At 37.7% G+C, this 20,823-nt stretch overlaps 2 protein-coding genes across 22 annotated transcripts in view; one reads left to right on the top strand and one right to left on the bottom strand.

The window, feature by feature from the left end:
• The window catches only part of MCM8 (minichromosome maintenance 8 homologous recombination repair factor), a 42,911-nt gene extending 34,081 nt beyond the window's left edge, over window positions 1-8,830 (top strand). For 3 of the 4 annotated variants that reach the window (XM_077872259.1, XM_077872262.1, XM_077872261.1), the window contains 2 exons: window positions 775-964; window positions 8,461-8,830. In XM_077872259.1, the coding sequence (XP_077728385.1) occupies window positions 775-964; window positions 8,461-8,553 (283 nt within the window). In that variant the 3' untranslated portion in view covers window positions 8,554-8,830. Of the gene's footprint in view, window positions 1-774; window positions 965-5,092; window positions 5,163-8,460 lie in introns of all 4 variants that reach the window. The other variant, XM_077872260.1, reaches the window with a different exon arrangement.
• The window catches only part of LOC144297990 (uncharacterized), a 107,633-nt gene that overhangs the window by 86,185 nt on the left and 625 nt on the right, over window positions 1-20,823 (bottom strand). For 13 of the 18 annotated variants that reach the window (XM_077872290.1, XM_077872283.1, XM_077872286.1 and 10 more), the window contains exon 2: window positions 17,026-17,139. Coding sequence is in view for 11 of the 18 variants with exons in the window: in XM_077872283.1 (XP_077728409.1) it covers window positions 17,127-17,139 (13 nt within the window). In the remaining 7 variants the exon portion in view is untranslated. Of the gene's footprint in view, window positions 1-9,909; window positions 10,017-12,494; window positions 15,268-17,025; window positions 17,140-20,823 lie in introns of those variants that run through there. The other 5 variants (XM_077872288.1, XM_077872279.1, XM_077872282.1 and 2 more) reach the window with 2 other exon arrangements.

Raw genomic sequence — 20,823 nt, 5'->3', positions numbered from 1 at the left:
AAACTCATTGCCTTAAGCTCCTTAAGGGCAGGAATTATTACTGTTTTATTCACCACTACAAGTCTATTGCCTAGCAAGTGACCAATTTATTTTGATTAACCAATTCCTGATTAAATAACATCTTTGCCTGTAAGCCTTGCTATGAGATTGTATCTGTTCCATTGTACAGGCAGGGAATCAGCCATTAAGCTGGGTTACAGATGATGACTAACTGTATCTCTGGTGTTTTCAGACTTCTGGCTAAAATCTACTACAAAGTACATATGTCTTTCTTTGATGATATTGTGAAAATAAGATTAAGCAGAAAAATGGAGATAATAGGTAGATCCTTTCATCATTACTGCAAGTCTTCTAGTTCATTCCCACAGTATTTTTAAACATCTTTGATTTGTCAGATGCTACACTAGGAGCTGGGAACATACCTTTATCCTCTAAAGCCTAGATTTACTATGTTTAGAATTTCATTTTTTTTTTTTTCATGAATCAAAAAGAATGCTCCAGGTATTTATACCCTAGTGTATCAACTTTGTATTCTTTGGCCTTTCTCTTCTCATATGTTTCTTAAAAGTGGTAACTGTGTCCAAAAATGTTTTTATCTCCACATAGTTCATACCATAGTGAATTTCATAGTGGCCATTTAGTGAATACATGTTTAAATCTTTGCTATATGAGAGCCTCATGGTTACTTCCACATTTTTCTTTTCATAACCTGGAACAAAGATTTCTATAGCCATGCCACATGGGGTAACTTTGTTTTTCTTTCTTTTCATTAAGCATGCTAGGAACTTACTCTGATGAATTTGGGAAACTAGATTTTGAGCGATCCCAGCATGGTTCTGGAATGAGCAACAGGTCAACAGCAAAAAGATTTATTTCTGCTCTCAACAACATTGCTGAAAGAACTTACAATAATTTATTTCAATTTCAACAACTTCGGCAGATTGCCAAAGAGCTAAACATTCAGGTATGGTAAACCAAATACTTAATAAATCTTTTTTATGACAATTTCACGAGGTCTTATATTAAGTATAGAACTTCTAAATATCAAAAAGATTTGGGTGACTATAGAAAACAGTATGAAAGTTCCTTAAAAAATTAAAAATAGAACTACATTGTGATCAGGGTGCCTGGGTGGCTCAACCAGTTAAGCATCTGCCTTTAGCTCAAGTCATGATCCCAAGTCAGGCTCCCTGCTCAGTGGGAATCTGCTTGTCCCTCTCCCTCTGCCCCTCCCTGCCCCTTGTACTTTCTCATGTGTGCTCTCTCTCTTTCCAATAAATCTTTTTTTTTTTTTAATATGTTTTTTTTTAATTTTTTTAAATTTATTTATGATAGTCATACAGAGAGAGAGAGAGAGAGGCAGAGACACAGGCAGAGGGAGAAGCAGGCTCCATGCACCGGGAGCCTGACGTGGGATTCGATCCCGGGTCTCCAGGATCACGCCCTGGGCCAAAGGCAGGCGCCAAACCGCTGCGCCACCCAGGGATCCCTCTTTCCAATAAATCTTTTAAAAAAATAGAAAAGAATCACCCTATGATCCACCATTCACACTACTGTGCAGTTACCCAAAGAATATACAAACACATTCAATGGGATATATGCACTGCTGTGTTTATTGCCCCATTATTTACAATAGCTAAATTATGGAAGTGACCTAAGTGTCCATCAATAGATGAATGGATAAAGAAGATGCAATAAACACACACACACACACACACACACACTGGAATATTACTCAGCCATTAAAAAAATGGAATCTTGCCATTTGCAACAACATGGATGGAGCTAGAGAGTATAATGCTAAGCAAAAGAAGCCAGTCAGAGAAAAATAAATACCATATGATTGCATTCATATATGGAATTTAAGAAAACAAACGGAAAAAAAAAAAAAAAAAAGAGACAAACCAAAAACAGACTCTTAACTATAGAGAACAAACAGTAACCAGAGGGGAGGTCAGAGGAGGAGATGGGTGAAATAGGTGAAGGGGATTAAAAGTACACTTTATGAGGGATACCTGGCTGGCTCAGTTGGTGGGGTATGCAACTCTTGATCTCAGGATTGCAAGTTCAAACCCCATATTGGGTGTAGAGATTACTTAAAAAATAAAAATCTTTAGGAGTGCCTGAGTTGCTCAGTTGGTTAAACATCGGACTCTTGATTTTGGTTCAGGCCATGATCTCAGGGTCCTGAGATTGAGTCCTGCATTGGACTCTGCAATCAGTAAGGAGTCTGCTTAAGATTCTCTCCTGCCCCCTCCCATGTGTGTGCTCGCACACATGTTTTGTCTCTCTCTCTAATAAGTAAATCATTAGAAGAAAAAATCTTAAAAAAAAGAGTACACTTATCATGAGGAGCACTGAATAATATAGAGAATGGTTGAATCACTCCATTGTACACTTGAATATAACACTTAACTATACTGGAATTAATAAAATGGAGATTGAAAAAAATAAAGATTTGAATGAAAAGGTTGGAATAGGCTTTTCTGGAGTATTTCAAAATACAGCAAGATTCACTTTCCATGTTTTTCTGACAATCCCTTGTGGGCAAGTCATCTTAACATCTTTGTGGGGTTGTTTTGTTTTTACATTTTTAAATTTAAATTCAGGGCAGCCCCGGTGGCACAGCGGTTTAGCGCCACCTGCAGCCCAGGGTGTGATCCTGGAGACCCTGGATCGAGTCCCACGTCAGGCTCTCTGCATGGAGCCTGCTTCTCCCTCTGCCTGTGTCTCTGCTACTCTCTCTCTGCATCTCTATGAATAAATAAATAAAATCTTAAAAAAACAACAACACTGAGCATACAAGGAAGAAATTATTTAAAAAAATTAAATTAATATATATAGTGCATTATAGTTTCAGAGGTAGAGGTCAGTGATTCGTCAGTCTTATATAACATCCACTGCTCATTCCATCACATGCCCTCCTTAATGTCCATTACCCAGTTACCCTATACACCCACCCCCTTCCCCTGCATCAACCCTCAGTTTCTCTTATGGTTTATCTCCCTCTCTGATTTCGTCTTGTTTTATTTTTCCCTCCTTTCCCCTATGATCCTGTTTTGTTTCTTAAATTCCACAAATGAGTGAAATCATATGATAATGGTCTTTTTCAGATTGACTAACTTCACTTAGCATAATACCCTCTAGTTCCATCCACATTGTTGCAAATGGCAAGATTTCATTTTTTCGATGGCTCAGTAGTATTCCATTGTGCGCGTGTGCGCACGTGTCTGTATATATCACATCATCTTTATCCATTCATCTGTCGATGGACATCTGGGCTCTTTCCATAACTAAGCTATTGTGGACATTGCTGCTGTAAACACTGGGGTGCAAGTACCCCTTTGGATCACTACATTTGTATCTTTGGGGTAAATACCTAGTAATGCAATTGCTGGCTCATAGGGTAGCTCTATTTTTAACCTCTTAAGGAACCTCCATACTGTTTTCCAGAGTGGCTGCACCAGCTTGCATTCTAACAGCGTAAGAGGGTTCCCCTTTCTCCACATCTTTGCTGACATCTGTAGTTTGCTGACTTGTTAATTTTAGCCATTCTGACTGGTCTGAGAGGTCATAGCTCATTGTGGTTTTGGTTGTATTTTCCTGATGCCGAATGATGTTGAGCATTGTTTCACGTGTCTGTGGGCCATCTGTTGTCTTTGGAGAAACGTCTGTTCATGTTTTCTGCCCATTACTGATTGGATTATTTTTCTTTGGATGTTGAGTTTGATAAGTTCTTTATAGATTTTGGGTAGTAGCCCTTTGTCTGATAAGACATTTGCAACCATTCTGTTGGTTGTGTTTTGGTTTTGTCAGCTATTTCCTTTGCTTGATGAAGTCCCAGTAGTTCATTTTTGCCTTTGTTTTTCCGTTGCCTTTGGAGACGTGTCTAGCCAGAAGTTGCTGCAGCTGAGGTTGAAGAGGTTGAAGAATTCGCTGCCTGTGTTCTTCTCTAGGATTTGGATGGATTCTTGTCTCACATTTAGGTCTTTCATCCATTTTGAGTCTGTTTTTTGTGTATGGTATAAGAAAATGGTCTAGTTTCATTTTTCTGCATGTGGCTGTCCAATTTTCCCAATACTATTTGTTGAAGAGACTGTCTTTTTTCCATTGGATATTCTTTCCTGCTTTGTCGAAAACTGGCTGACCACAGAGTTGAGGGTCCATTTCTGGGTTTACTATTCTGTATCATTGATCTATGTGCCAGTCCCATATTGTCTTGATGATTACAAGTTTGTAATAGAGCTTGTAGTCTGGAATTGTGATACCACAAGCTTTGGTTTTCTTTGTCAACATTCCTTTGGGCTATTTGGGATCTTTTCTGGTTCCATACAAATTTTAGGATTATTTGTTCCAGCTCTGTGAAAAAAGTTGATAGTATTGCATTGAATGTATAGATTGCTGTAGGTAGCATAGACATTTTAACAACATTTGTTCTTCCAGTTTATGAGCATGGAACGTTTTTCCATTTCTTTCTGTCTTCCTCAGTTTCTTTCATGAGTGTTCTGTAGTTTTCTGAGTATAGATCCTCTGCCTCTTTGGTTATGTTATTCCTAGGTATCTCACGGTGTTTGGCATAATTGTAAATGGGATCGACTCCTTAATTTCTCTCTTCTGTCTCATTGCCAGTATATAGAAATGCAACTGATTTCTGTGCATTGATTTTATATCCTGACACTTTGCTGAATTCCTGTTTGAGGTCTAGCAATTTTGGGGTGGAGCCTTTGGGTTTTCCACACAGAGTATTTTGTCATCTGTAAAGAGTAAGAGTTTGACTTCCTCTTTGCTGAATCGGATGCCTTTTATTTCTTTTTTTTTGTCAGATTGCTGAGGCTAGGACTTCTAGTACTCTGTTGAACAACAGTGGTGAGCGTATATATCTGTCGTGTTCCTTACCTTAGGGGAAAAGCTCTGCATTTTCCCCATTGAGAATGATATTCACTGGCTTTTCATATATGGCTTTTATGATATTATGGTATATTTCCTCTACCTCTACATTGTGAAAAGTTTTAAGAAAGGATGCTGTACCTTCTCAAATACTTTTTCTGCATCTATTGAGAGGATCATATGTTTTTGTTCTTTCTTAATGTAGTGTATCACATCAGTTGATTTGTGGATGTTGAACCACCTTTGCATCCAGGAACAAATCCCACTTGGTCATGGTAAATAATCCTTTTAATGTATTTTTGGATTCTGTTGGCTAGTATCTTGGTGAGAATTTTGGCATCCATGTTCATCAGGGATATTGGTCTGTAATTCTTTTTGGTGAGATCTTTGTTTCGTGTTGGGATTAAGGTAATGCTGGCCTCATAGAGTTTGGAAGTTTTCCTTCCATTTCTATTTTTTGAAACAGCTTCAGTAGAATAGGTATAACTCTTCTTTAAATGTTGGGTAGAATTCTCCTGGGAAGCCATCAGCTCTGGACTCCTCTTTGTTGGGAGGTTTTTGATTACTGCTTCAATTTCCTTGCTTGTTATGGGTCTGTTCAGGTTTTCTATTTCTTCCTGTGTCAGTTTTGGTAGTTTATACGTCTCTAGGAATGCATCCATTTCTTCCAGATTGCCTAATTTTTTGGCATATTGTTGCCCATAATATGTTCTTAGAATTGTTTGTATTTCTGTGGTATTGGTTGTGGTCTCTACTTTTTTATTCATGATTTTATTTATTTGGGTCCTTCCTCTTTTTGATAAGTATGGCCAGAGATTTATTGATCTTATTAATTCTTTCAAAGATCCAGCTCCTAGTTTCGTTGATCTAGTCTACTATTCTTTTGGTTTCTATTTCATTGATTTCTGCTCTAATCTTTATTTCTCTTCTCCTGATGGGTTTTGGCTTTCTTTGCTATCTTTCTCATTTAGGTATAAGGTTAGTGTACTTGAGACCTTTTTGTTTCTTGAGAAAGGTTTGTATTGCTATATATGTCCCTCTTAGGACTGCTATTGCTGCATCCCAAAGGTTTTGAATGGTTATGTTTTCATTTTCATTTGTTTCCATGAATTTAAAAAAATTCTTCTTTAATTTCCTGGTTGACCCATTCATTCTTTAGTAGGATGCTCTTTAACCTCCCATGGATTTGAATTCTTTCCACATCTCTTCTGATTGAATTCAAGTCTCAAATAGGCAGGAAATGATCCCAGTCTCTTGCTATCAGTTGAGACCTGATTTGTGACCAGTATGATCTATTCTGGAGAATGTTCCGTATATACTCAAGAAAAATATGTATTTTGTTGCTTTAGGATGAATGCTCTGAATATCTCTGTGAAGTCCATCTGGTTCAGTATGTCATTCAAAGTCCTTGTTTCCTTGTCGATCTACTGCTTAGATTGTCTATCCATTGCTGTGAATGGGGTGTTAAAGTCCCCTTCTATTATTGTATTATTATTGATGTGTTTCTTTAATTGTGTTACTAATTGGTATATATAATTGGCTGCTCTCATGTTAGGGGCATAAATACAATTGTTAGATCTTCTTGTTGGAATAGACCCTTTAATTATGATAGAGTGTCCTTCCTCATCCCTTATTGTAGTCTTGGGTTTAAAATCTAGTTTGTCGGGATCCCTGGGTGGCGCAGCGGTTTAGCGCCTGCCTTTGGCCCAGGGCGCAATCCTGGAGACCCGGGATCGAATCCCACATCGGGCTCCCAGTGCATGGAGCCTGCTTCTCCCTCTGCCTGTGTCTCTGCCTCTCTCTCTCTCTCTCTCTCTCTCTCTGTGACTATCATAAATAAATAAACATTTTTTAAAAATAAATAAATAAAATAAAATCTAGTTTGTCTTACATGTGGATTGCTACTCCAGCTTTCTTTTGGTGTTCATTAGCATGGTAAATGGTTTTCCACTCCCTCACTTTCTATCTAAAGGTGTCTTTGGGTCCAAAATGGGTCTCTTGCAGACAATATATCCATGGGTCTTGCTGTTTTATTCCAATCTGATACTCCGTGTCTTTTGATTAGGGCATTCAGCCCATTTACATTGAGAGTAACTACTGAAAGATATGAATTTAGTGCCACTGTATTACCTGTAAAGTCACTGTTTCAGTTATTATCTCTGTTCTTTTCTGGTCTATGTTACTTTTGGGCTCTGTCTTCCCATAAAGGATCTCCTTTAATATTTCTTGCAGGGCTGGTTTAGTGATCATAAATTCTTTTAGTTTCCGTTTGTCCTGGAAGCTCTTTATCTCTCCTTCTATTTTGAATGACAGCCTTGCTGGATAAAGTATTCTTGGCTGCATATTTTTCTCATTTAACACCTTGAATATATCATGCCAGTTCTTTCTGGCCTGCTAGGTCTCTCTGGATAGACCTACTGCAGTCTAATGTTTCTACCCTTTTAGGTTACAGACCTCTTGCCCCAAGCTGCTTTCAGGATTTTCTCTTTGTCTCAGATTTGCAAGCTTCACTATTACATGCCGAGGTGTTGACCTATTTTTGATTTTGAGGGGGTGGTTCCCTGTGCCTCCTGGACTTGAATGCTTATTTCCTTCCCTAGATTAGGGAAGTTCTCAGCTATAATTTGCTCCACTGTACCTTCTACCCTTCTCTATCTTTCCTCTTCTGGAATCCTCTTCTTCTGGGATTATTCTAATATTATTTCACTTTATGGTATCACTTATTTCTTGAGTTCTCTCCTCGTGATCCAGTCGTAGTTTCTCTTTTTCTCAGCTTCTTTATTCTCCATCATTTTGTCTCCTAGATCACTCTCTCTTCTGCCTCATTTATCCTAGCGTTTAGAGCCTTCATTTTTACTGCATTTCATTATAGCCTTTTTGATTTTGACTTATTTTATTTCTCCAGAAAGGGATTCTCTAGTGTCTTCTATGCTTTTCTTCAAACCCAGCTAGTATCTTTATAATTGTTATTCTGAACTCTAGTCCCGACATCTTACTTATATCCATACTGATTAGGTCCCTGGCAGTCAGTACTGCCTCTTATTCTCTTTCTTGAAGTGAGGTTTTGTTTTGTCATTCTTGCAGAAACTGGTTGCTTTTCTATTTGTAGAATTGCAGTTCTTTTCTTAGATCCCTGGCTGAGTTCACAGGTGTTCAGAATGATTTGATAGCTGTAATTCCTGGGGCCAGACAGCTCTACCTACTTAAAAGTTTTAGTGAAGATGGATGTAATACAACTTTAAGCATGTAAAAGTTTATATGGAAAATTGCCTAATAAATTTCAAAATTGAAGCTACTCTAATTTTGTTTTTGAAGCTAATCTAAAACAAATACAAAAAATACTCTAGATAATGAAGTTTCTGCTTTTTTTTTATTAGCTCAGCTAATCAACTAGAATATAATCATAATAAAATTAAAGACTTATATGTAAGCAGTTTTCTCTATGAGGAAGTACAAATAAATGTATTTGCCCAAGAAACTTGAGAAATGTTTATTTCTGTTTGAGTGATTCATTTTATAAATCATATTTTTGCATATTACTTAATGGGCTGTTTTTTTGATACTTTATTCCAGGTTGTTGATTTTGAAAATTTTATTGGATCACTAAATGACCAAGGTTACCTCTTGAAAAAAGGCCCGAAGGTTTATCAGCTTCAAACTATGTAAGTGGACTACCGAACCAGGACCTCCTAGGATTATTAGCAGTTTAAAACCATCTCATAAATAAATAAATAACCAAACAAACAAACCATCTCATTAATAAACAATATGTTAAAAAAAAAATACTGTTCTCTGGAAAATGATGTCCTAAAACTAATGTAATACGAAGAGACTGTTGATTTTTAAGAAGTGATAAAGTTAGGTGTTTATTTTTTACAGCTCCTCTGAAAGATTAAAAATGTTTATATTTTAATGATGTAAATATATATTATTCATATTGTTATTTTTGACCTCTTTTATTCTTATAAATATTTCATAGTTTTTCATATTAAATGTCCATCTGGGTAAGTATTTGCAAAATTACATCTTAATGTTTAATTAGTTCTGATACACAAAAACTGAATACCTTTAGAAATAAATTGAAACCAACTTTCAGTTCCAAAAAAAATTGGAGATAATTTTTATTGACATATTTAACATCTTAGCTACTAAAAAAATTTTAAACTATATTATGTTGTATTACCAAAGTTAAATATGTACTTGTTTTAAGTCAATAGCTGTGCAAGACTTATATAAAACTAAGGAGCCTCATTAATTTAGCACACAGAAGGTGAGATACTCTTCTCTAAACCCTCTGCACACGTGCACGCACACACACACTTTCCCATTTCATTCCAGTTTAGTTATATGTCTTGGTTTTTCATTAAATCTATATTTAGCCGTAACGTTATTATGACTATTGAATATTACTCATTTCCTTTCTGGTACTGGACTTTTGTTTTCCTTAGAGTTAATAATTAATTTGTTTTTCAGCTATTTAGCTTTCTCTGTATCTACCACTAATTTGGTCCTGAGGCTCCACTGTACGTCTAAGTCTCCTCTCAGAACATGCAAACAAATCAAATCTATTTTAACTTCTTTGAAACCTCTTCTGGATTTCTCTAGCATTTTCCAGTCTGAACTACACAGCTATCATCTTGAGACTTCTCATTTTCTGTCCCATTTCCTGGCTTTTATGTCATCCTCTTTCTTGTTTCACTGACTCCTTTTGGTAGAACCCATCTTCTAGTAGCTTCCTGAAAACAAGTTCATAAGGCAAATTCTACCCTTACCCCTGAATTGATAGTTTGGGTATAGAATTTTAGTTTGTAAAACTAAAAATAGATGTTGCTCTATTGTTTTTAGTTTTCAGTGTTGCTGTTTAGAAATCCAAGGCCATTATGATTTTTGTTCTTGGCATGTGAACTTTTTTCTCTTCTTGGGAAGGTACTTGGATCTTTCTTTTCCCAGGTATTCTGAAATTTTATGTTTAATAACTATCCTGGTGGTTTCTCATGCCAAAAATATTGGTGTTATCTTTACCTCTTTTTTTCTTTTATCTTCTTATCAGTCCATCAGCAAATTCACTCAGCACTTTTAGTTACTTCCAGTTCCACTACTCTGGACCAAGCTACCATCTCTTGTTCTGCCTTGTAAGGACAAAGATTTTGCTTTATTCTGCTGCTTCTGTCCCAGCAGGTAGGACTGATTTTGACACATACCCGTATGCTGGATACACATACAGTGGGTGATTATACCACTTATAAATGGGGACACAGAACTTAAAGTAGGTAACCAACTTTATTTAAGAATACGAAAAATAACAAGAGAATAAAAGGTTTCTAGCAACAAGATGGAGGCATTCTCCCCTTTCGCTCCTGTGAAGTTGCTCAAAACTAATAAGGAAACTGAAAGATAAAAATATATAGTGCATCTTCTATGAACCAGGAAACAACTGAACCCCCAAACTCTAACATACTAGGAAAAGCTGCCAAAAACTATGAGGATGATCTAGGTAGCCTTACAAGAGGGAAGAGGCTGAGATGATGTCTGGTGGTGAATACTGTAGAATAAACCAACAAAGTATTTCTCTTAAAATAAGCTATATACTCCATTTGGGGCAAAAAGTAAAACCCTGTGCAATAGTGTGAATATGGCATACAGGTTGACAGCAGCAGCTTCTCAGGATCTTGCTGGAGTACAGAAACAGAAGAAGAGAGGTTCAATGAGAAGTCACACAGATAAGCTACCTTGAAGGAGAAAAAAAAATCTGGCTGTTCTCAAATTTCTCTAAAGCAATATTTATCAGTAAAACAATAGAGCAATGCCTACAAGGTTTTTAAGAAAGAATTTATACCCAGATGTTTTAGTCAGATTTCTTAATTGCAAACCAAGAGTCCAACTTTTTCTGTACAGGGCCAAATAGTGAAAATTTTGGCTTTCTGGGCTCTGGTCTCTGTCGCAAATACTCAGTCATTTTAGCTCTAAAGCAGCCATACATAATAAATGGGTGTGGTTGTGTTCCAATATAACTGTATTCACAAACATTGAAATCTGAATTTCATAAAAATTTCATTCTGAGAATGCTAAATATTCTTAATTCTTAAGAATTACTTAATAGGTAGTGGGTCAGACTTGGCCCACTTGGCTATAATTTGCAGCATCTGGGTTGCAAACAACAGAAACTGACTGACTTGATTAGGCAGGAAAATGAGGGTTTTTTTTTGTTTTATGGTTTTTGTTTTTTTTTTTTAAAGAATTTTGGTTAGCTCACAGAATTATTGGAAGATTGGTGGACCAAAATTCTATGCTGCAAGGAGCACTTTCTAAAGCCATGCCTTAGAACTGACCTGAAGAGGAAGCCACTACCACTCTACTGCCGCACACCCTAGAGGAAAGTACTGTGCCTCCACAGCCCACTGGTGCCACTTCTATACTAGAGACACTGGGAAATGACTGCCCCTGCAGAAAAGTGGAAGAATGTCCCCACACACACACACACCAAAAGAGCAACAAAGTGTTCTTCATGGGGTCTCCTTAAATTGCTGCATTTGAAATATAAATCTCATTTAGAAACATCTGATTGAAGAAGGCTAGATTAAATGTCCCTTCCATAGAATGCTAGGGAAGTTTTTGGGTTCTGCTTTAGTGAGGCAAGACCAATAAAACCAAGCTTTCTCATTTGTTAGGAGAGTGTTCAAATGGTACTCGATTGCCAGACAAATACCATTCATGTATAAAGCCAAAAAACACTTCCTAACATACAAGAACTCAGAAAGTGAGCCATTCTTGTAGAATCTACTAAAATATGACCAATAATAGCAAACTAGATGAATAGGAAGAAAAACCGGCAATGTACATTGTTTACCTGTCAGATAAAAACTAGATAAATGTGGGAATGATTGCCATAGAACATAATGTAAATATGAGTCTGAAAAAAAGGAGGGAGAAAATGGTATAAATACGATTTCATCTTTAAAGGCTGGGGTGGGGCTTAAAAGATACATAAAGCTGATAAATCTATTAATAGAATTAAAAGCATATTTCACAAAAGACAACATCAAAATAAAGTGGTAGATGAGACAGGACAAGGATATGTAATATATAGTTTGTTCATGTGTGTGTGTATATATATAAAGTATAAATATATTACATTATATTAAAGAAGAAAACTACTGTTTAAAAACTCAAAGGTTATAACAACTATATAAAATTATAGGGAAAAAGATGATAATAAATTATCAGGAGAATCTCTTCCAGTTTTCTTCCATATTGGGTTGTCTATTTGGCCTCCATTAATCACAAGACCAAACTTATTTACATCTCCTCTGTGATCCCAGCTTTTGCAACTAACCCTCTAACCACAAACCCCAACATTTTTGTTTCACTTCCTGCCCAGTAGGGGATATCCCCCACCTAAATACTTCCCACAACCACAGCAATAAAGGCCTAGCGTTCCCCTCCCTCTTGCCTCCTGACCAACCTGGGTGCTTCCCCATGTGGTCCTTTGTGGAACAGTATGCCCCCTTCCGTTGGTAAATATAATTAATGCTTTCAAAAGCAATTGTCTTGTGTCTGTGAACTTACCATACCTGATTAAAACAAATCCCAGGTACAAACTTTAGAAAAGAAACAAAAACAGAACAAGAAAACATTACATCAGGAAAAGTTTTAAAATAGCCCAACATATTCACGACAAAAGTCACCTTAAATATGTCACATTAATAAATGCAAATGGACTCAACTCATCTATTGAAACAAAAAGACTCAGATGAGTTCACAAACTGTTGTATGCAAGATACGCCTAAAAACAAATGTCATGTATTACCTGTGAGCTAACATGAATCTCAGGAAACTCAGAATACCACTGTAGATTAGAGCTGTGTGGAGGTGGAGGTGGGTGAGTGGGTGGAGCTAAGGGGAGCAGCTACTAAATAGAAAAATGTCTTTCACACCTTTTCCCATGTTCACACTCTAACCTCAATTCTCACTGCTCTCATGTTCCTCAATCACTCTGTTTCAGCCACACTGGTCTCTGCTGGTCCTAAAACATGCCTGGCATATTTCCTACCTGAGGTCCTTTGCACATGTTTCTGCCATCCAACATGCTTTTCCACCAGAGAGCCACATGGCTCATCCTCCCAACTCCTTTGGGTCATTACTCAAATGTCACCTTCTTAGTGCCATCTTTCTTAGACACTGTTCAAAACTGCACTCCCCCCAACTCTATCATCCTTCCCTGCTTTCTCTGTAGCAAACAATACAATCTAATATACTAGGTAGTCTTTTTCATGCCCGTTTCCTTAAGTCCCACTAGAATGTAAGCCGTAGGGATGGGAATTTTTTTTTTTACTATCATCTTCACTGTTAAATCTCCCATTCCTATAGCAGTACATGGCATGTAACAGGCACACAGTAAATATTTGCTGAGTGAAAGTCAGTCTGGGGAAGAGGCGTGTGAATGAGCTTCTCAGAATATGCTCTGAGCATGAGAATATCTCAGTCCATGTGAATGCTCACTAAAGGAGCATTGTAAAGGAGCTTCACAATTCAATGGATTCACCTACTCCATGAATGTCAGCTAGTCATTTTCTCTCGCCTCCCGAGTCCTTGCTCAATGAATTCATGAACATAGTGACCATGAGGCCAAGGTTGGCTTACGCTCACCAAGCCTGAACCTCCCCTCACCAAGGGTGACATATACTATCACCATTGCTGAGTATCTAATCAGCCAGTGGAGCAATCTATCCTGAAATAACAGTACCATGCTTCAAGGGGACTAACTTGCCACTTGGTGTTTGATCAATTACACTGGGCCTCTAGGAGGCAGCAATTTGTTTTCACTGGGGGTGAGCAGGGAGCTTATTTTGGATGTCCTTCCTGCCTTGCTTCTCTGAACAATGCCATATGTGAATTTATTCAATTTATTCACCACCATGATATCCCACATAGTATTACCCCTGATAAAGTCACTTTACAACTGAAGAAATAAGGCAATGGGCTGAAGTTCATATGCTACTGTCTTTACTATGTACCCCATTTAACCAAAAGCATCTGGCCCTAGGGAACATTGGAACAGATAATGAAGATTCTGTTATCATGCCAGCTAGGTGCAACACCTTGTAAGTCTGGGGTACTGTTCTATGTGAACTTCTCCAAGCTAGTGACCACTCTATGGTTGTTTCTCCCACAGCCAGAATACGTGGGCCTAGGAAACAAGATGCAAATTTTAGAACAGTTTCACTGTTCTTCTAATGACCATTCATAACGTTTTTGTTTTGAATCCCCATAAAATGGGGCTTTACTAGCTAGAGGTCCTTCTATCTAAAGGAGGAATACATCTGTCAGAGGACACAGCAATGCCTGCACTGAACTGGGAGTTGAAACTGCCACCAAAACATACTGGGCTCTTATGCCTATGAAGAAGAAAAAAAGAGGATTAATGCCAGACCTGAGAATGAGGGGGGGAACTGAGTCACTCCTACAAATAGAGGCAGAAATCTCTAAGATTTCTGAATCTTAAAGAATCTTCTGGGGCAGCTCTTACTATATACACGTCCACCAGCAAGGAGTGGTGGAAGGCTATAGGCATGATCTCTAAAGGCTCAGACTCCTCAGGAATGAGGCTTTGAGTCATTCTACCAGGTAAAGAATCCAGAGCAGCTGAGATGGAAAGGGAGTAAGGAATGGGAATGGAGGAAGACCGTTTTAAACGTTAACAACCTCATGTGCAGTTGTGGAGAGGCCTGCACTGTACATTACTCAATTTGCTTCCCACCCTCTTATTTTCCTCTAGTGTTTTAAATGCATCGGTGATAATTAACTTGATAATTTAGTCCTTTGGAAGAGGTTATCAGGGTGAGAATGTAGCTGAAACAGAAGAGGAATATGCACCACACAGTGATGGGCTTGCACAAACAACTCTCCTTTTATAAAGGAGAGAAATGTGGTTCTTGCATGAACCTGTTGTAGTTGCTCTTGTTACACAGGTTATGAATCGGTAGAATTTTGTAGATGTATATTGCCTCGCCGAAGTGATGAATGTTGTAAATACAGTGATTTGATACTAACTTTCATTCCTCCCTCCTCATGTATCTGCCATGCAGAGCCTGGGAAGCAAAGAAATGACACTTCCCAAACTCCTTTTGCAGCTGGTGTTCTGAGTTTGAGTTGGATTGCAGGGACTGGACATCCTTTGTGAGATTTGGAGGTGGATGTGAAGAGAACAATCTTCCCCCTGCCTGTTGTTTTCTGGTGGCATGTGTAGTTGAGGAGACATTTAGTTTCTCTGCAGCAGAATTCTACCAACCATTGAGAAGCAGCTGTGGTGTGATGGCAGTACACCCCATTCTCCACCTTTCTCACTGCTGTGGGGGTAGAAGCTTCTGTGGCAAGCCAGATCTGCAACATTTTTCTGAGAGTCAGTTCTGGAGACCCACCATGAAGCACCCACTCCTCCGGCCCTTCTGACAATATCACAAGCACCCAATTCCATTTTGCAATCCTTGTTTTTACCGCGGCTACAAGGGATTTGTATTTCCTGCAACTAAACCCTCATGCATACATCCTATCCAAAGCACTCCACCCAGATCATATACAATACTTCTAGTTATGAGTATAGATACTTATAGTGAATTCACAAAAACTCCATACTGGGGAGCCGGCCTGAGATAATCAGAAGGAACATTAAAAGTGGCAGAGGGAGGCAGGAGGGGGACAGTGTCAGAAGATGTGACTGCAGGATAAAGGGCTCTTGGCTACAATCATCATCCTTTAAAATTTTATATGAAATTTGTGTTGCATATTTTTTTAGAGTTTTCGCCAGTTTATATAGGAAAACATCCCATGGAAGGCTTTTTTTTTTTTAATCTTTTAGGGGCTAGGGTCCAATAATGTAAGTTTTCTGAGAATAGAGACATGTGCAGATTGCCTAGAATCTAGTACCTGGCTGGCATATAACAGTTTTCTAAGTATTTGTGGGAAAAAGGGAAAGAACATATTTAATCTAATTTTCCTCCCAGGAAATGGACTTGGAATGGACAAGAACAGAAGAGAGAGGGTGGATTTATTTTTTTTTTTTAATTTTGTTTATTTATTCATGAGAGACACAGAGAGGCAGAGGGAGAAGCAGGCTCCCTGCAGGGAGACCGATGTGGGACTCAATCCCAGAACTCCAGGATCACTCAGGATCACGCCCTGAAAGAAGGCAGGTGCTCAACCACTGAGCCACCCAGGCATCCTGAGAGGGTGGCTTTTGTACCAGAAAATCCATCCCAAACTCTGGCTGACAGCTATACAAGCTGACCCTACTTTGGTAATACCTAGTTCTACTGAGTAAAATCTCAGTTTTAATGAGAAAACAGTGAAAAATATTTCAAAAGGGATCCAGCCCTTTACTTTTGCTCATAACGTCAGAAGGGACCTAGTCTGACTCCAATGTTGTCAGGAAACACAACTATGTTTAATGCTATCAGTACCAAGCTGCCCAGCATTACACCCTCTTTTCCTATGTATCAGCATGTTTACCAGAAATAACATTATTAAATAACTTGATTTAACTGAAAAAAAAAATTAATGCTGAGCTGTATGGAGACATGGTTTATACAAATATGAACAACTCTGCTCAATTCTTAAGGAATATGAAGTGTGTGCAGGAAATTAATAGCTGAAGAGTATGCGTCATATTCAGAAACACTATTTTTTTAAGATTTTATTTATATGAGAGAGAGAAAAAACTATTTTTTTAAAGATTTTATTGATTTATATGAGAGAGAGAAAAAGAGAGAGCGCGCATGTACCGAAGCAGGGAGAGAAAGAAGCAAACTCCCCACTGAGCAGGGAGCATGATGTGGGGCTCTATCCTAGGACTCTAAGATCATGACCTGAGCTGAACGCTTAGCTGACCAAGCCAGCCAGGTGCCCCCCAAAACACTTTAAAATATAAAACTCTCATACTTGCATTCCATTTTCGGTAATTACATGAACCCCTTTATTTTTTTCTTATATAATCTTTACACACAATGTAGGGCTTGAGCTCATGACCCCAAGATCAAAAGTCACATGCACCACCAACTGAACCAGGCAGGTGCCCCTATGTGAACACTTTTAAAATTAACTAAGGTGCTTAGGATTCTGTGGAGGAAAAAAAATTGTACTCACATTTGAAGGTTTCTCTCAGAAGTAAAGCACTGAAGGAGTCCACAGCATTGGTTTAATTTTTTTCCAGTGGGGAGTGGGAGTGATTTCTCATTTTCCAAAATTCAGTCACTTGTCCTGAAATGGAAAGGATAGATAATAACATTAAAACAGCATTGTGATCACCAGAAAGCTGCCAACAACAGGTAGCTTTGTCTCTAAGCTACAAAAAGGAAAAGAATCTTAAATTTTTGACAGCAAAGGGGAATAGAATGGAAAATAAAACAAGTCATACACTAATATTAAAAATCCCTTTGTTACTTTAAAAATATTTATTAAGGGCAGAGGTTTAAATATATTAAAACCATTATTACCATATATTAAAACCATTTTACTCCCTTATTTGTAGATAATGCCTGCCTACGTGAGCATTTTTATTTCTTTTAGAGGTTCCTACAAGAATGGACTGCATAAAAATTCTTAGGTAAAGACTTGATAGTTCATATATTCTAGTACCAGCAGTACTCTTATTGGGAGGAATGAGGAAAAGTTGGCACTAGAAGATGACGAAAAAAGAATTAGTTTAGATCTCTTAATACTTTAAACTCTTAGTAAGTTAAAGAGTAAACTAAATTATAGAGTATAGGTGGAGCTAATCTCTGCAAGTCCCGAGGAGCTTTGCCCTATAACAAATTCCCTCTCCTGTTCTGAATCTAAACCCAATCATTTTATTCCTTCCTATTTAAGGCTGTTGGTCTATCTGTTACAAGGATTTAAACCTGTACCTTATTTAAGTTACTAGTTACTGGCTTTTTTGTGTCAATGATTATGGCTCACTCCTACAAAGTTTAACTTGATTCCTAGAGAAATAATGTCAATTTTCTGGTTTGCTTTAACTCCCAATCATTATTACTTATATGAGATCCATTTGCAAAGCTACTTTGCATTATCACTATTTTCTTCTGGTCTCAAGAAACAGAAAGTGACTCAAGTTTAGTGTGTCCCACACTGAAAACTTATAAATAACAAACCTATGCCTCATTGTATGTCTGATATATGAGGAGACAAACACGTTTCTAGTTTGTCAATTTATCAGTAGAAAATAATAGACTTGGCACAGTTTTTTTTTTTTCAAAAAGCTTATGCTTCAAATAGAAGTGACAAGTGAGAAAGAATGGGTTGCAGAATTTTCAAAAGCCTAAGATGTGTTGATATTTAGCACAACCAGACCCTTCAGTGCTTTGCAACTTACCAAGGAAAGCATAAAAGTGGCAAGATATTACTACTCTCTATGGGTGGGATTTTTATTTCTAACAACTTCCTCAGCAAAGAATCAATTAAAGGATAAGGAACCAAACACAGTATAGCTGTGATTGCACAATAGCTATTAGTGGCTCTAAATGGTATTTACGTTTTCAAAGCACTAAAGTACACTGTCAACTGGCTAATTATCCAAGGTTAATTATTTACAATCCTTTTTCTTTTCATATTCTTTTGTTCTCTTAATATTAGCACTTACATGATTGACTAGATTACTTGGGATAAGATACCTGACTAGTATATTTTGCTTTTTAAAAAAATTATACTAATAAAAAGGGTAGAGATATAAAAATTCGAAATTAATTTCAAGCATGAGACCTAAGAGTTTACTTACGGATTTTTGAAAAAGATTTTATTTATTTCAGAGTGTGCATGCAGGCGTGCAAGCATGAGGGCGGGTGGGGAGAGAAGCAGACTCCCCGTTGAGCAGCAAGCCTGACTCACGGCTCCATTCCAGGACCTCAGGACCATAACCTGAGCTGAAGGGAGACGTTCAAATGACTTAGCCACCCTGGGGTCCCCTACATATGGATTTTTAAAAAAGATTTTGTTTATTGATGAGAGAGAGAGAGAGAGAACGGGCAGGGGGAGAGGCAGAGGGAGAAGCAGATCACAGGACCCTGAGATCATTACTTGAGCCAAAGCCAGACACTTAACCAACTGAGCCACCCAGGTGCCCCTACATAATGAATTTTTATTTTTATTTGGATTTTTGTTAGACTTATTTTTCTAATTATTTTTCCCAAATTTGGGACAGTTCCAGGGATAGAGATTCCCAATCCCCTCAGACATGTAAGCTGCTCATCTATTCATCCCATTGGTTAGAAATGAACAATTACAGAATTTATAAAACAGAAAATGAACTTATTATAAAACAAATACTATCTGTAGAATTTTTAGGTATCCTCTGCCCTCCTCCAAACAATGTTAGGAAATATAGTTATACTCTTTATTTACTATATGTACCTAATATCTTATATCTGTAATTATTTTCCTGGGTTTCTGCATTTTCTCCATCCTTCATCCCAGATTATCCTGTTCATTTATTGACACCTGTCACGTTCTAGAAAATGAAATTGGACTAATATTTGGATATTCTCCTGTCTGAAAATGTTAGGGAAATGCATTGCTAGAAGCACTGTTACTCATTATTTTTTGTTTATTTTTAAAAGATTTTTAAGCAATCTCTACACCCAATATGGGGCTCAAACTCACAACCCCAAGATCAAGAGTCACACACTCCACTAAGTCAGCCAAGCACCCCTACTTTCCAGTTGTATGTATTAAGCTGTCATTGTCTTTTAGGCCAAAATGCCAGATACTTTACCGTCCTACTTTATAATTAGCTGTAATATCAGTAGTCCATAGTAAAGGTGGCTTTTTAAAAATATATATATATTAGTTTGCTATATTTTATTAAAATTTTTCCAGCTTTGAGCTATGATTGACATACATCATTGTGTATATTTAACTTGATGATTTGAAACAAGTATATATTGGCAAATGATTACCACAATAAGAGAAAAGATCGTGTTATACCAACTACTACAGGCAGATGCAGCAAGAACATCTGTGGAGCAGAGAGAAGAAAAATCCCAAGAAACAATGAGAAACTGTTTTAAATTGGGAAGAAGTGGAAAGAGTGAATAAAGGCAATTCAGTGAGTGGAAAGCAAAGGAGAGGCTGAAATACTGCCTATTCTCTCTCACTTGACAGGATTATCCGATGTCTGTGTATGAGAACTGTAGATATTTGGTTTCGAGATGATTAAAAAAAATTAATCTTTTTACATTGCTGGTACAAAAAGTCTAAGTTTCAATGTCGGTATTTCAGCATATGCATGAGTAATTAAAGATTTCTTTTGATAAATACTCAGATCTACAATGATTCTCAAATTCAGTTGGTCTTTTCCTCTCCTGAACTAAGAGTTTAAGGTGGGTCTGTCATCACAGACGGGGGTGGGGGGGTGGGGGGGGTGGGGGGGGGTTGGGATGGTGGCGAGGCCGCAAAAACCATTCAAATCCAGTTTGACACAGAACTCAATTAAGAAAACAGTTCTGCAACACTGCGATGTTAATGCATAATAATACATCAGTAATTAATATATAATTGCAGTATTAATGTATAATGATACTAATCAGTCAACAACGAACTGATTCTTAGTTATTCTGCATATTCCTCTCAGAAGCAAGTTTCTTAACCTCTCTAAGCCTCAATTTCCTTATCTGTGAAAGTAAAGGTAATAGGGCAGCCGGGTGGCTCTCCGCTCCGGTCTTGCTCCCCGGGTCCTGGGATGGAGCCCCGCATCCGGCTCCCCCAGCGAGCCTGCTTCTCCCTCTGCCTAGATCTCTGCCTCTCTCCTCTGTCTCTTATGAATAAACAAAATTTTTTTTTTTAAAGTAAAGGTAATAAAAAGGAACCTATTTTGGAGTTGCTGGGAGGATTAAATGGGAGAGTGCACTAGAATCTAGCTGTACGAAGCACTTTCCTGGCACACAATCC

Source organism: Canis aureus, chromosome 26 (assembly GCF_053574225.1).
Source record: "Canis aureus isolate CA01 chromosome 26, VMU_Caureus_v.1.0, whole genome shotgun sequence".
NCBI lineage: Eukaryota > Metazoa > Chordata > Mammalia > Carnivora > Canidae > Canis > Canis aureus.
The sequence above is the reverse complement of the archived record's forward strand: the minus strand, read 5'-3'. Positions and strand labels throughout refer to the sequence as shown.